A 15,043-nucleotide genomic window follows, 5' to 3' on the forward strand; every position below is an offset into this window, starting at 1 on the left:
AGAGGGCATGAAAGGAAGGTGAGAAGTAGGCAGATCTGAGGGTCAGGGGTGGCCCCCAGCTTGATACTGGTCCCAGCCAAGTACTCAGCAGCTCGCTACTGCAACCCAGAATTAATTCTACTCACCAGATTAGAGCTTGCAATTTTTAGATTAGAAAGGTCAAGCCAGGAATGAAGAATGGTTAATCAACATTTTAAAACATGGTAGATAACAAGCAGCAACAGTTCAAACAATAGTCCAAACCCAAACCCCAGAGCTGTCAACAAGCGTCATTCCCCAACTGACCACGTCCGCCCCGTTCTGTAAGCCAGTCTCTTCCGACTGCTCCAGCCTCAGTGCATCCCATGGGTGGGCTTTATCCACACAACTGAAAACACTGACTTGATGTACGTTTTCTAGGTTTCCTTTTCTTCATTTTAAAGAAAAGTGAATGAATAAACAAAGGCGGAAGAGAAGAAGGGGGAGAAGGTGGGAAATAGTGTAATTTGAATTTTTCATCTTCCTTATCTTCGACAGCTAAGGTCAAAAGATACTTCAGATCAGTAAGTCAAATAACAAAAGTATAAGCATATTTTAAAGATAATGAGAACATAAATGATTAAAATGCGAGGGAAACAGAAAAATGTCTTGTCATTGCTCATAGGAAGAAGTCAAAAGATACTGTAAGAAACAAAGTACTGATACTCCCTGCACCATGTGATTAAATGCAGCATGATTAATAATGAGGCAAACTTGATAGTATGTACCTCCTGAGTGACGGAATGAAAATGATAATCACCTATGATGATTCTTGCCAAGAAAATTTAACTGCATTTAGTTAGGAGGAAACAGACAACCCCAGATGTTGGGACATTTTACAAGACCAACTACCTGAATTTTTCATGGAAAAAAAAAAAGGGCTCGTAGACTGATTTAGATTGAAGAAGGCAAAAAGATATAAATAAACGCAATGCATGATCCTTAACAAACAAACAAAAAGACTATAAAGGACATTATTGAGACAACTGGGGAAGTTTAAATATGGAATCCACACAGACATTATAATAGTGTTGAAGTACTTGGGTGTGATACTGGTATTGTTCCCAAGTAAGAAAATGTCCTTGTTCTTGAGAAACAAATGCTGAACTAGTTAGGGATGACGAATTTGTTCAGAAGTTACCTTCAAATACTTAGGAATAAAAACATGTAGATACAGACAAAAATAAAACAAATGTAGCAAAATATTAACAACCGGTGAATCTAGCTGAATGATAAGCAGAGGTTCATAAACCATTTCTACTTTTCTTATAGGATTGAAGTCTTAAATGAAAAGGGAAAAATATTAAATATATATGTTACGTTTTAGTTAAAAATTCAACTCACAGGTCAAAAATGAAGAGCTTAAAAATTACCAGAGAACACATAAAAACTGCAACTATAATAATGGATCTTACAATGAATAACATAAGAAGGAAAAGCCGTACCAACAAAGCCTAACATCTTTTGATGACAAAACTAAAAGCAAACATACTAATTTAATTAATAATTAAAAAATGACCTAAACTCACCTATTGAAGAAAAACTCCCAATCTAACAAATAAAATCCAACTTTATGCTATGTATAAAAATCCAGAAGTGAATTTTATGCTATACTTATCAAAATTAAATTTTAACTTGAATTTTATTTATTTATTTATTTATTTATTTATTTATTTTAAACAAATAGGGACTTTTCCGTCTAGTGTTCTGAAACATTTCACTTAATAACTTATAAACATTTCTCCAGGCACTGAATGTTCTTCTCTAACATTTGGAATGATTTCATAGTTTACCATTAAAGAAACCACCCAAGATTTTGTATGTTAGAGCTGGACCTTTCAGTCTTTTTTTTTTTTTTAGATTTTATTTATTTGACAGACAGAGATCCCAAGCAGGCATAGAGGCAGGCAGAGAGAGAGAGGAGGAAGCAGGCTCCCTGCTGAGCAGAGAGCCCCATGCAGGGCTCTATCCCAGGACCCTGGGATCATGACCTGAGCCGAAGGCAGAGGCTTTAACCCACTGAGCCACCCAGGTGCCCCAACTTGAATGTTTTTAAAAGAGATGTATCTAGTATAAAGTGATTCAGAAAGACTGAAAATTAAAGGGTAGGCAAAGGTATACTAAGGAAATATAAATAATAAGAAATCTGGATTCGTGATTGCAGTATCAGAACTGAATTCAGAGAAAAGTTATAAACAAGACCAAGGAAGTATGCTTCATGATGACAGATATAATCCGTAATGAAGACCTAGCAGTAAGGAATCCTATTCAAGCACTCCATCATTCAAATAAAACCACAGAAAATATGAGAAAAAATTGAAACACATTAGCAAGGACCTTTCTCAGTTTTACATAGAGTAAATGGATACCTTCTATAAAAATTAAAGGGAAAAAAAGGCATAACTAAGATTGCCTAATCAACATATAATGGAGTCTTAACATAAAACAGAAAATATATATACTTTTCAAATGTCCACAGAATGGTTAATTAGGTTGTAATAAACATAACAAATGTAAATAAATGTAACCATGTTAGGTAGCTAAAAAAATGTGAATCACAAAAAAAAAGAGAAGTTAATAACAAAACTAGAAAATGATAATGTCTACCATCTGGAAAATTTTAAATCTCTCTCAATTCTTGGGCCACAGAATAAATCAAACTTAAAATTCCAAATTATTTAGAAAACAAATATGACATATCAGAATTTATGACAAATAGCTAAGGCAGCTCTAAGGAGAAATTTCCAAGGTTTTTATTATTATCAATGAACAACAAAGAATAAAAAAGAAGTGAATGAAGCATCTACTGAAGAAATCAGAAGAACTGATGAATTCAAGAGCGGGTTCTTTGCAGGGAAAGTAGAACGACCTATAATTAACCAATTCAAGAAGTGAAGACAAACAGTAGACATAAAGTAAGTAATGAAAATGAAGCACTAGCCACTGATACAGAGGCTATTAAAAAAGATAATTTTAATAAATTTGAGGTCATGGAGGAAGTGGATAATTTTCTAAAAATATACAAACTAATCAAACAGACTTCAGAAGAGCTTGTAATTATCATAGAGGACACAGAGAAAGTTTTCAAAGAGTTAATCATAAAAACACACTGGACCAGGTAGTTTCAAAGAGTGTTCTACCAAATCTTTAAGAAAAAGAAACTCCAATTTATGTAAAGTGCTCCAGAGGGAAGTTCTGGAAAGACTGCTGTATGCCAGCACAGATTCTTTAATCTCCCCAATGCCCCATATAAAAACAGATTAAGGGGTGCCTGGGTGGCTCAGAGGGTTAAGCTTCTGCCTTCGGCTCAGGTCATGATCTCAGGGTCCTGGGATTGAGCCCCGCATCAGGCTGTCTGCTCAGCAGGGAGCCTTCTTCCCTCTCTCTGCCTACCTCTCTGCCTACCTGTGATCTCTATCAAATAAATTTTAAAAAGAGAGATTAAACAGAAACCATCAACCCATGGAAAACATTATCGAGTGAAAACATACCTCCACAAACCCCAAAATTCAAAATGGTGGACACAAACTTCCAACAGCTACAAGACCTGTATGGCATTAACATTACCAATATTGGTGTAGAACGAGTCAAAGGAATTAATGTACCTGAGAACAAAAGAAGTCAAACATAGCCAACAGGTTACTCCCTGGAACCCACAGGAGACCAACATGAGAAAACAGCTGAAATTGTGAGAGACTGGTCCAAATGAACAGTGAGTAAAAGGGGAGTGTAAGAAGCCAACAGTAAGATGTTGAGGGGCTAAAGCAGTCTTAGCTCTGTGAACTAAAAACTGACCAACCAGGACTCCCTTGCAGTATAGGAGGCAGGACTGTAAGAATCAAAATTAGGCGAGACAGAACAACAAATATGAAAGAAAGAGATGGCCCAGGATAAAACGGGAAAGGAGCGCAGAACAAGAAATTTCAGAAAGCAAGCTGCCATGTGCACCTGCCCTGCCATAGGTTGGTCTTCTTGCCCCCACCTGACTGTGGGCTAGGGACATACACATGTACCAGCGAAATCCCCTCACACCTTCTGCTTTTGAACATCACTGCTAATTCCAAAGGCACTCGCCCACAGGTTCCTTTGTTTTTCTTCCACTTGCTCTCTCTGTCTTCCTATCTGCTTTGTTAAACACTTACCCTTACTGTTCCCTCCATTTGGCTCCCTATGGTATGTGGTCACTTTGTTTCTCTACAGTAAACTTTCTTCCTGCTCTTCTCCTGTGTCCCTTTCTTAGGCTGGATTGAATGACCATCTCATAAATGAATACAAAACACAGTTTTGTATTAACTGAAAATAGAGGACTCTAAAATCTGAAGTTAGGAAAGCAGTCGTGAACTAAACTTTCTTTTCAAGGTTTAGAAAAAACAGTTTTACATGTATTAAGATAAAAAAATCCCATAAAAAGTTATTTTAAGTGGGGCGCCTGGAGGGCTCAGTCAGTTAAGTATCTGCCTTTGGCTCAGGTCATGATCTTATGGTCCTGGGATCGAGCCCATATTGGGTTCCCGGATCAGCAGGAAGTCTCTCCCTCTGCTCCTACCCCCTGCTCATGTTCTCTTTCAAATGGATAAAAAAAAAATCTTTAAGAACAGGTTATTGTAAGATAAAGGAGAAGACTCCTACAATGCAAGTGTGCCTGAAAGATATGACTATAAACACCCATATCCCACTATTATCCCAAATGGTTACAACCCACTATTATTTCAGAAAGAACTCAATGAATTTCAAAATGAACTAAAAGAATGAATGAATAAAGAAGATGTAGTGTGGACACACACACACGCACACACACACACACGCCACACACAATGGAATATTACTTATCCATCAAAAAGAATGAACTCTTGCCATTTGTAATGATGTGGATGGAAGTTGAGAGTATTATGCTAAGCAAAATGTCAGAGGAAGACAAATACCATATGATTTCAACTCATATGTGGAATTTAAGAAAAAAAAACAGATAAAGGAAAAAGAAAAATAAAATAAGATGAAGATAGGGAGGCAAAGCATAAGAGACCCTGAGCTCTAGGAAACAAAGTGAGGGTTGCTGGAGGGGAGGCAGGTGGGGGGATGGGCTAAGTGGGTGATGGGCATTAAGGAGGACACTTGATGCATCAGTTGTGTCTCTAAATTCTATGCCTGAGACTAATAATACAGTACATGTTAAACTGAATTTAAGTAATTAAAAAAAGACAAAAACAAAGAAACGTAAGAGCAGCAAATAAACACAACAATAATGCTTTTAAGAGAAAGAGGGGTACAAAGGAGAAAGAACTTTGAAGAAATTAAGAGATAAAAAAATTGACCAAAAGTGAACTTACCTCAGAAAATACTAAAGACAGGCAAAGAAGATCCCACCCACAAATACTAAGTCCCTGAACAACAGTAACAACAAAAACAAAGCAAGGGGGGGGGTGCCTGGGTGGGTCAGTCAGTTGAGCACCCAACTCTTGATCTCAGCTCAGGTTTTGATCTCAGGGTCGTGAGTTCAAGCCCTGCAGTGGGGTCCACGCATAGCTTAAAAAAAACAAAACAAAACCCAGCAAGGAAACAGATCAAATACTAAAAAGATTTGAACTACCTATTCAAAGAGCACAGTGTACACATGAGAACATCAACTAAAATGAACAACCCCAAGACAAAGTTTACTAAAACTACTGGGAATGAAAGAAAAAGAAAAAATCCTATTGACATTGGCAAAAATAGCAAATGAGTTATAAAGAAAAAAAGTAAGGCGACTATTAGGTTTTTTTGTGGGGGGTAGATTATTAACTTTTTAATAGCAACATTTTATGCCAAAAGAAAAACAGAAAATCATTTAAAATAAGGCAAGAAAATGTAAGTCAAGGATTTTGAATCTGATAAAACTGACTTTTTAGATGTAAGGAGAATATACAAACTTATCAACATACAAGGTCTTTACATTTAAAAACAAAAAAATAAAAATAATCTTTTAAAAAAAGATTATTTATTCATTTGACAGAGAGAGATCATAAGTAGGCAGAGAGGCAGGCCGAGAGAGAGGGGGAAGCAGGCTCCCTGCTGAGCAGAGAGCCTGATTCAGGGCTCGATCCCAGGACCCTGAGATCATGACCTGAGCCGAAAGCAGAGGCTTAATCCACTGAGCCACCCAGGTGCTCCATAAAAATAATCTGTACTTGTACAGTTGAGTTCCTTCCTCTACCTAATAAAGGAACTGAAAATGATTTTAAAGAACATGAAAGACAGAAATGCACGGAAAGAATACATAAGATATTAAAACAGCCTCAATTCATTTGAAGAAAAAGTGAAGCAAATTCACTAGGACTTCCTATTTGGGTACTGAATTAATAATCTACGTAGAGCTAAAAAGTAACTGGTTGTTCAGGAAAGTATTGATATTTAGGAACTACTCTTTGCCTATGATTATTCTCCATATAAAGATAGTTTTGTTCAAAAGAGACTTCTAATGTTTCATACTGTTAATTTTTTGTATAAATATACTGTCCTTAGTTTTGTTTCATTTTGTATGTACTCTATTTTGGTATGTATTTACAACTCCACTTTTGAAAAAGTCATTCTGTAAATATAGCTGCATATTCAATTCATTTTAGTATCCTATGAACTTACCTAGTCACTATATATATAAAGTCATTTCCCAAAGCTTGGCAAAAGAGAATTAACTACTGATAAGAAATAATCACTGAGGGGTGCCTGGGTTGCTCAGTGGGTTAAGCCTCTGCATTTGGCCCAGGTCATGATCTTAACTGGCTCTGTCATGAACAAAATCTTTAATTTTCTAAAGTTTGAGTGATGGATTACAGGAACAAGGTGGAAACAGAACTCAAAAAAAAATCTAAGTGGTTAAGATGTAATATGGTAACAACTGAGTATTGAGAATTTATGTGCTTAGCAGGGTGCTAAGTGTTTATATACCTCTTCCCATTTAATCCACCCATTGTTCATATTTTACAGATGAAGAAAATGAGGTTAGGGAAGTCAAGTCATTTCCCTAGGGTCCTAATGTAGTAAGTGGCAGGGCCAAGAGTTAAATCTCAAACTGATTTCAAATACTCTGATTTTAACCACTACAATAAACAAGCTTTTATATTTTTAAAACACAATTTTAATTTTTAGACCAGTGGCTATTGCTGGAACCACAAAGAAATCTAGTCTTTTTTGGTAAAAAGACAGGAAACAAGGCATACAGATCTAAGGTACCTTACAATAAAGAAAATGTTTCAATAATTAAGATAAATGCTCAAAAGTGTCAAATGTTACAAAGAATGTCAAGAAAAAGAAATTCTCAAGTAAGCCTACAGGATGAAGTGATTAGCAGGCCAAATGTGAACTACTCAGGTCAAATATTACACAGATGAGTGTTAGATGACAGGCCTAAGTGATGGCATGTGGGGGCAGTGTGAACACTGGAACTCAAAGAACTTACTTCTATGCCTGGTTTGGCCATTTATTGATTGTAAAACTTATGTCAAGTTACTTTAATACCTGTGTTTCTAATTCCTCATTTGTAAAATCAGAATAATAATAATACCTCCTTCACAGAGCTGTGAAAGTAGATAACTAACCAACCTTGACAGAGAGGTACTGGATCTTAGTAAATACCCATAAATTTCAGCTGTTTATCCTTTCCTAACACTTAAGCAATCCTTTCCGGGCTCTTGATTTCTCCTTTAAATCTTCTCCTTTGGCCTTCAAACATGAATGCTGTCAATTCGTTAAACTGTTTTGTCAAAATCTTTATGCATTGCTAATTTTATTAATGATTCTGAATTGCCCTTCAAAAACACCAGAATATTTCATATGCAGTATGAACACAATGCTAAACTAGTAACTGCAAAGACATGAGAAACCTACTAAGAAGTGCATAGAAGCATTCAATGTGTATTTATTTATTTATTTATTTATTTTTTTTCAATGTTCAGTTTCCTTTAATGACCCCCATCTCCCTGAAGGGTAGGTACAGGCAACTAGGCGACGGCAAGAGATGTTCATTTGAAGATCTTGCCCTGATTGAAGGTTTTGCCCACATGCTGGAAGGCCCCCTCCCAGGAAAAGTACTCTCGAACCAGCGTCTGGGTCTCCTCGCTGCCAGGATCCAGTTTCCGCCAGGTATATGACTCGTAGTCCACCTGCCAATCTGGACTCAGCGGAAAGGCAAGCTCCTGGCCTCGGAAGACCCAGACTCCAGAAATGGAGCTGCTGTTGTTGGTTCCAAAGAGGATGACACTGGCAAAGGCATTCTTCCTCAGTTTGTCCAACCGCTGGAACATTCCAGTGATGAGGTTGCAACTCATGAAGGTCTGCGTGAGCTCTTCAGGGCAGCGGTACTCAGCGTACCACAGAGACCAGCCATCCTTATCAAAATGCTCCCAAAAATACGGCAGCGCCACAGAGAGTATGTCCTCATTGGAGTACTTGCGCTTAAATTCGTCCAACACAAAGGTACTCTTGGGCAGGTGAGCGAAGGGGTCCTTGGCCTTGGGCTCAGCAGCCAATGCCTGTTCACATTCATCCATCTCCTCCTCAGGAGCAGGGGCAGCAGCCTTTTTCTCCTCTTTCCGCTCAGCCTGGGGCTTCTGCTTCTCTTCCCGAGAACCTTTCTCTTTCCGTGGGGTGTCCTTTTTAGGCTGGCTCTCTGCGAACTTTTTAGCATCGAACTGGGCCATCTTCTCACAGAGTTTCACCTCCCCCAAGACAGCCCGGAACTGGGGCTGGTTAATGCAGGTGAGGAACCAGCGGTTGGTATTGGGGAAGGCCTGGCGGAAAGAAGGCTCCAGGACCTGTTTATAGAGCCACAACAGGGTGCAAACAACTGTGATGTCAGCCAGTGTCACACGTTTGCCCACCAGGAAAGTCCTCGTCTTCAAGTGAGCATCCAGTAGGCCCAGAATTCGCCTCACTTCCTCCTTTGCATTCTCTGTGGCCTGCTTGTTGTGGTGCATGATGCCCAAGGTGGGGAAGACCCAGGTACTGGCTGGGGGCACTATGTCGCTATCAGCAAAGCTCACCCACTGCACCACCTGGGCTGCTGCCTCGGGAGTACTTCCCCGCAGCTCCTCATTGCTCACATAGTAGGCAATGGCATTGCTCTCGAATACACAAAATCCATCGTCACCCTCAAATGCTGGAACCTTGCCTGCAGGAAATTTACGGAGAAATTCAGGGGTGCGGTTGGTTTGGCCAAAGTGGAAGTGGGGTGGTGCGGAGAGCACGCGGACCTGAGCCCCGCTGTACTGAGCAGCAATGAGGGCCTTGAAGGCCCTCCAGTTTTCAGGATATGTGTACAGGGTCCCAGCCGCCATGGTGATTCCGCAGAGAAAAGCGTATTTATTTTTTATTAAAGAAAATTCAATCATCTTGGTAGCCGTGAGAAGAAGTTCTCTGTTAACAGAAATAAACTACTATTGCTCACTCTACTCCATCTAAACATCTTGATTTCTTCACAGCAATTGCCACGATCATTATTTTTTCCCATTTATTTTTTGTCTTCCATTTTTAGACTACAAGCTTCCTAAGAGTAGTGATCAAATCTCTATTATTCATCCCTGTATTCCCCAACACCTGGCATATAGTAGGCATTGGAGAAACTTTGATGAATGAATTTATAGTAACTGGAAGTAAGAAAAATTGTCCTAACAGAAATGTTAAAAAAAAATTCCAATATATTTACAATTTTTTAAAAAATAGAACAATTTATAGTGTTCGTTACTCTAAAATTCAGGTAAGAAACTAAATAATTATTAAAAAGTAAGCTCTAATTCCTTTAAGTGATCTGATTCAATACACAGCATACTAGGGAAAATGAAGAAAATTCTCAGGTAACTAAAGTTTGCCACTCTACACAATGACTACATAAGAACCAGTTTTCAAAGACAATCCTATAATAAATATTGCTAAAAAAAAAAAAACCATAAAACAGCTGAGCCAATTTTATGATGCTTCAGGGTTTTCATGGATTGTATTATGCTACAACGTCCTTGGGATGCTACTCATCTGTAAGGTAATCTGCTCTTATGGCAACTAAGCTCTTGAACCTCTGGAGTTCTCCTGTATTATCTACCTCTCCCCTCCCTATCAGATAGTACTCTGCCTCTGTTCCTCCTCATATTATATAACCTATTCAGGGAAAAAACAGATAATTAAGTTTATTAGAACCCTGTGAACTGTATTACAGTTAGGTAAGAACCTCTACCAAAATATAAATTGCAGGCTTGACAGCTCAGGGATCTTTATTTTTCCCATAAAAGGTTAAAGGTGCTAGAAGTTCATCTTTCCTAAGTATTAAAAAAGTGCAGTGATGAAGTCTAAATAACAAATTGGGGTAACCAGCAATACATGTTTATGAATGCAAAATCTCAAAAGACAAAACAACTTGTAAAGAAGAGTAACTACAATTAAGAACATTTGAGTTTTTCCTTAAAAGAATGTTTAATATCTCCTTAAATCATGTACCTTACTCCACATGTTACTGTTAGGAATTCATCCAATATTCTTACCAAGAGTATCCTTAATGAGCATTTCAAGCTTCTGCCCCATGTTGGGTCCTCTCTCCTCTCTTGGATTTTGTACTCGGTTTACAATCTCTTGCTTGATGGAGTTGATTACAAATAATAAATTATCTGGAAGACAGAACAAGACACTTGGAACATGCCACCAATATGGAAGAATTTTCTTTTTATTGTGTAATAACAGTTATTCAGTTAAAAATGGAAAACTTGTAAGAAAATATTAAGTAGTGACGGTTATAAGCTTTTTTAAAATTTAAATTCAATTAGCCAGCATATAGTACATCACTAGTTTTAGATGTAGAGTTCAGTTATAAGCTTTTTTTTTATCCAAAGAAACAAATTTCAAATGATGTGCTGGTTTTGATGACACACACTGTAGACATGTATCAATGTCTACTATCCTGTAAGCAACTTAATTGTCTTCATGGCTTTAAGAACTAAAATAGTGCCTGTATACTGAATCACAGGATCTTAGTAAATATTTACTAAATAAATCAAATGAAGTCCTTCAAGTCCTCCAAAGACAAAACTTTAAAAAGTATCCCCAGTTTAAGAAGAGAGTTAACCAAAAGTAAATAGAAAGAGGTAAATCATAAAGAGCAGAAATCAATAAAACAGCAGAAACATACAACAGAAAAAGTTAACAAAGCCAAAAGTGGTTCCCTAAAAAGAGCAACAAAATTGATATTCGCTCCCACCCCCCATCCCTAGCTAAATAGATTGATCACCTATATCTGGAATGAAAAAGGAGTTATCACTTAAGAATCTAGAGCTATTGAAAAGATAATAAGAAAATGCTATGTCAACAAATTAAACAACTTGGTAAAAATGGTCACATTCCTTGAAAATGCAACTTAAGTGCTGTGAACCCCGGGGATAAAAATATATTATATGTTTATTAAAAAAAAATTTTTTTTTTAAATTTAAAAAAAGAGAGAGAAAACAAGGTTAGTTCTAAAAAAATAAACCCACATAAGCTGGAAATTTTAAGTTCCAGTTTTCTAGTTTTTGTCCTTTGAAGGCAAGTCTTTCACAGTAAACATGATGTCCTGAATTGTTAGTAATTACCATTAAAGTATTATTGCTAAAAAAAAAAAAAAGAAAGAAAATGCAACTTAAAAAACTGACACAAGAAGAAATAAAAAATATGAACAGCTTATTTCAAGTAAGGGAATTAAATTATCCAAAAATATTTCTAAAAGAAGGGTTTTAATAGAAAATTGTATCAAATATACATGAAGAATAAAACTGATCTTATTAAACTTTTCAAAAAAGAGGAGGAAAGATCATGGCTCAATTCACTCTGGAAGGTCAAAATAGCCCCAATACTAAAACCTGATAAAAACATTACTAAAAAAAAAGAAAATCACAGACCAATATCCCTCTTGAATACAGACACACAAATCCTTAACAAAATATTAACACAAAATCCAACTTAATGTTTTAGAACAGAATCTTATAGAATATTTTCAATAGACTCTAATATAAAAAGGACAATATATCACAACCAAGTAGAGTTTATTCCAAGAATGCAAGGTTGGTTTAATATTCAAAAATCAGTTAATGTGGGGCGCCTGGATGGCTCAGTGTGTTAAAGCCTCTGCCTCCAGCTCAGGTCGTGATCCCAGGATCCTGGGATTGAGCCCCGTGTTGGGCTCTCTGCTTGGCAGGGAGCCTGCTTCCACCTCTCTCTCTCTGCCTGCCTCTCTGCCTACTTGCGATCTCTGCCTGTCAAATAAATAAATAAGTAAGTAAATAAATAAATCTTTAAAAAAAAATCAGTTAATGTAATTTACCGTATTAAGAGGTAAATATGTGATCTTTTACCCGAATAAAGGAGAACATGACTGCTCCAAGAGATGCAAAAAAGACCATATGACAATACTCAACACCCATTTGTGATAAATGAAATTACAAAAAAAAAGGGGGGGAGAACTTAAAGTGATAGAGGGCATCTCATCTTACAAAAAAGCCTACTGCCAACATCTTACTTTAAGGTGAAAGGTACCCCACACCCAAGACTGATTTATTTTTCTTGCCTTACTGTAATATCTAGGACATTGAATGGAAATGGTAATTGCCTTGTTTGCAAAGGCATTAGTATCAGAAAAGAAATAAAGCCATCCCTATTTGCAGATGATGACTGCTTAAACAGAAAATCCAGGGCATCTATACACCTACCACAGGAATTAATAAACAAATTTAGCAAGATAATGGGATACGATAATAATATGCAAAAATCCATTTTATATATTAGCAGCAAAGTTTAAAAATAAAATTTCAAAAATAATTCCAATTACAGCGCAACCAAAAAAAATAATAAAACGCCCAGGAATAGATCTAACAAAAGATGTTAAGCATTCTAACACTGAAAACTATAAAACAAGGCACAGAGAAATTAAAGGCGAATTAACAAATGTAAAGAAATACCAAGTTCGTGGATTAGAAGACTACATTTTGTTGAAATGGTAATTCTCTCCAAATTGATCTGAATTTCAGTAAGCTTTTTTGTAAAAAGTGATTCCAAAATGTATATGGTCATGTAAATGACCTAGCATAGCCAATGCAACTCTGAAAAAACAAAATTGTAGGACTAACAAGAACTTATACTTACCTGACTTAAGATTTACTATAAAACTACAGTAATCAAAATAGTTTGTACCCACATAAAGGTAGACAAATGATCAGTGGAACAGAATACAGAGTCCAGAAGTAGACTCATATGTTTAGGGTCAACTGATTTGACAAAGGTAAAAAACAACTGAACAGGAAAAGGAAGATCTTTTTAATGAATGGTGTTTGATCAACTGGATAGTCATATGGGAAAAAAATGAACATCAATTCTCAACCCATACCATAAATAAAAATTAACCTAAAATGGATCATAAACCTAAATGTAAAACCTAAAACTATATGAACTCTGGGAGAAAACATACAAAATAGTATTTGCATTTTGGAGTTGGCAAAGTTTTTAAGAACACTAAAACTATGAAATATAAAAGGAAAGCCTGGCAAACTGGAGTTCATCAGAATTAAAAATTTTTGCTCTTTGGTACCTCTTGGGTTACCCCAGTTTTCCATGACTTGGTTCATTTTCCAATTGGGGATGTCTTAGGGATGTCCCTTCTCAGTGTGGTCTTTTATATTTACTTGGGCACCTAATCTTTAGCATAAATGATGATGAATGCATTAACTCCTGTGTTTACATACTGTTAATCCTTCACCCTCTAAATGCCAGGTAAATTCCATTTTAACATCTTAAGGGATACAAACTCTTTAATCCTAAAATAAAAGGGTTAGAAAGGCAGGGTATCACGTTGTGCTTAATTCTACGCAGTACAAAACATATAATGCAGAGTAACTAAGACCTTCAGAATATAAATAAATAAAAAGGATAAGGATAATGGAGTAAATTTTTCATTAAGTTTATTTCATTCTGAGATTATTTGTCTCAATTTTTTAGTGCTAAAACATCCTTCCTTGTATGAAATCATAGTAGTTGTAGATGATGTTCTTTTTAATGTCTTCACCTGGCAAAATACAAAGTTCACAACCCTATAGTTATCAAGTTCCAAATTCTTTTTCAAATGTCACTGACTTGTGAGTTACAAATTCCAGAAACTATTGGGTTAATAGGCGGGTAGTGGATAATAAGTGTTCCACAAAACAGTAACAGGCCATCTGACAGAATTTCAAGGAATCGAGGACACCATTCTCTTGAGAAATGTACCAGAAACTCTAGGAAGATTTTTCAAACTACACATGGCAAACTGCACAAGAGCATCTCATAGGTTTTGAAATGACTTCTAAAACAATAGTTAAGGCTGGCTGTTCTTTCCCAGAAACTGGAGAAGAGAAGCTAGTAAGACAGAAGTGGAAGAGAAATAAATGAATGATAAGAGTCCGTCCTCCTTCATGCTAATTGAGAAGAAAATGGTACCTTTTAAAGATAGGCCTTTTCCTACGTGAAAATATAAGATGCTTTAAGTCAGCTTTAGAAACAAGAAAAATTTAAGACAGCTACCATAACTCAATTTGAGATAGAACAACACATCCAGAAGTATACATACTTCTGGACATTACCAACTTCCCAGGTGTTCCCTAACCCAGAATATATTTACATCACAGACCAAAGCATGTGTGGGGGGCTGTGCATTAGCAGACAAATGCAAAAATATCTGACTATAAATAATTATGGATATACATATATACATAATTATGGATAAATACGTTAACTGAACAAAACACATACAGATGCCTACAACTCTCCAAGGAAACACAAACCCAGAAGGCTCCCAATGGCCCACCACATTGCCCTGGAGCCCAAGTCATCTGGTTCTAAAAGAGAATATGAATACATATGATATTGTAATCATTATGTGTATATATACTCACAGAGCTCAAGGTCAGAATGCTTCAACAGCAAGAAAGAATAATAGGAAAATGGGTAGATTTCCTTGCCACAAACCAACTATTGTTTTACCTAATTCATTTACCTGATTAAAGTTCCT

At 36.5% G+C, this 15,043-nt stretch overlaps 2 protein-coding genes across 7 annotated transcripts in view; both read right to left on the reverse strand.

Moving 5' to 3' along the window:
• Window positions 1-15,043, reverse strand: part of CREBRF (CREB3 regulatory factor) — a 62,176-nt gene that overhangs the window by 10,137 nt on the left and 36,996 nt on the right. For all 6 annotated transcript variants that reach the window (XM_032334889.1, XM_032334893.1, XM_032334888.1 and 3 more), the window contains one exon: window positions 10,521-10,643. In XM_032334889.1, coding sequence (XP_032190780.1) covers window positions 10,521-10,643 — 123 coding nt within the window. The remainder of the gene's footprint in view (window positions 1-10,520; window positions 10,644-15,043) is intronic.
• LOC116585497 (elongation factor 1-gamma-like) lies at window positions 7,929-9,342 on the reverse strand. Its single transcript, XM_032334894.1, has one exon. It carries the CDS (start codon window positions 9,324-9,326, stop codon window positions 8,013-8,015), a length of 1,314 nt encoding a protein of 437 aa, XP_032190785.1. The 5' UTR covers window positions 9,327-9,342; the 3' UTR covers window positions 7,929-8,012.

This window comes from Mustela erminea, chromosome 3, assembly GCF_009829155.1.
Source record: "Mustela erminea isolate mMusErm1 chromosome 3, mMusErm1.Pri, whole genome shotgun sequence".
Classification (NCBI taxonomy): domain Eukaryota; kingdom Metazoa; phylum Chordata; class Mammalia; order Carnivora; family Mustelidae; genus Mustela; species Mustela erminea.

Excerpts from the sequence above, each read along its gene's own strand:
- LOC116585497 (XM_032334894.1), bottom strand. The coding sequence starts at position 9,326 with ATGGCGGCTGGGACCCTGTACACATATCCTGAAAACTGGAGGGCCTTC.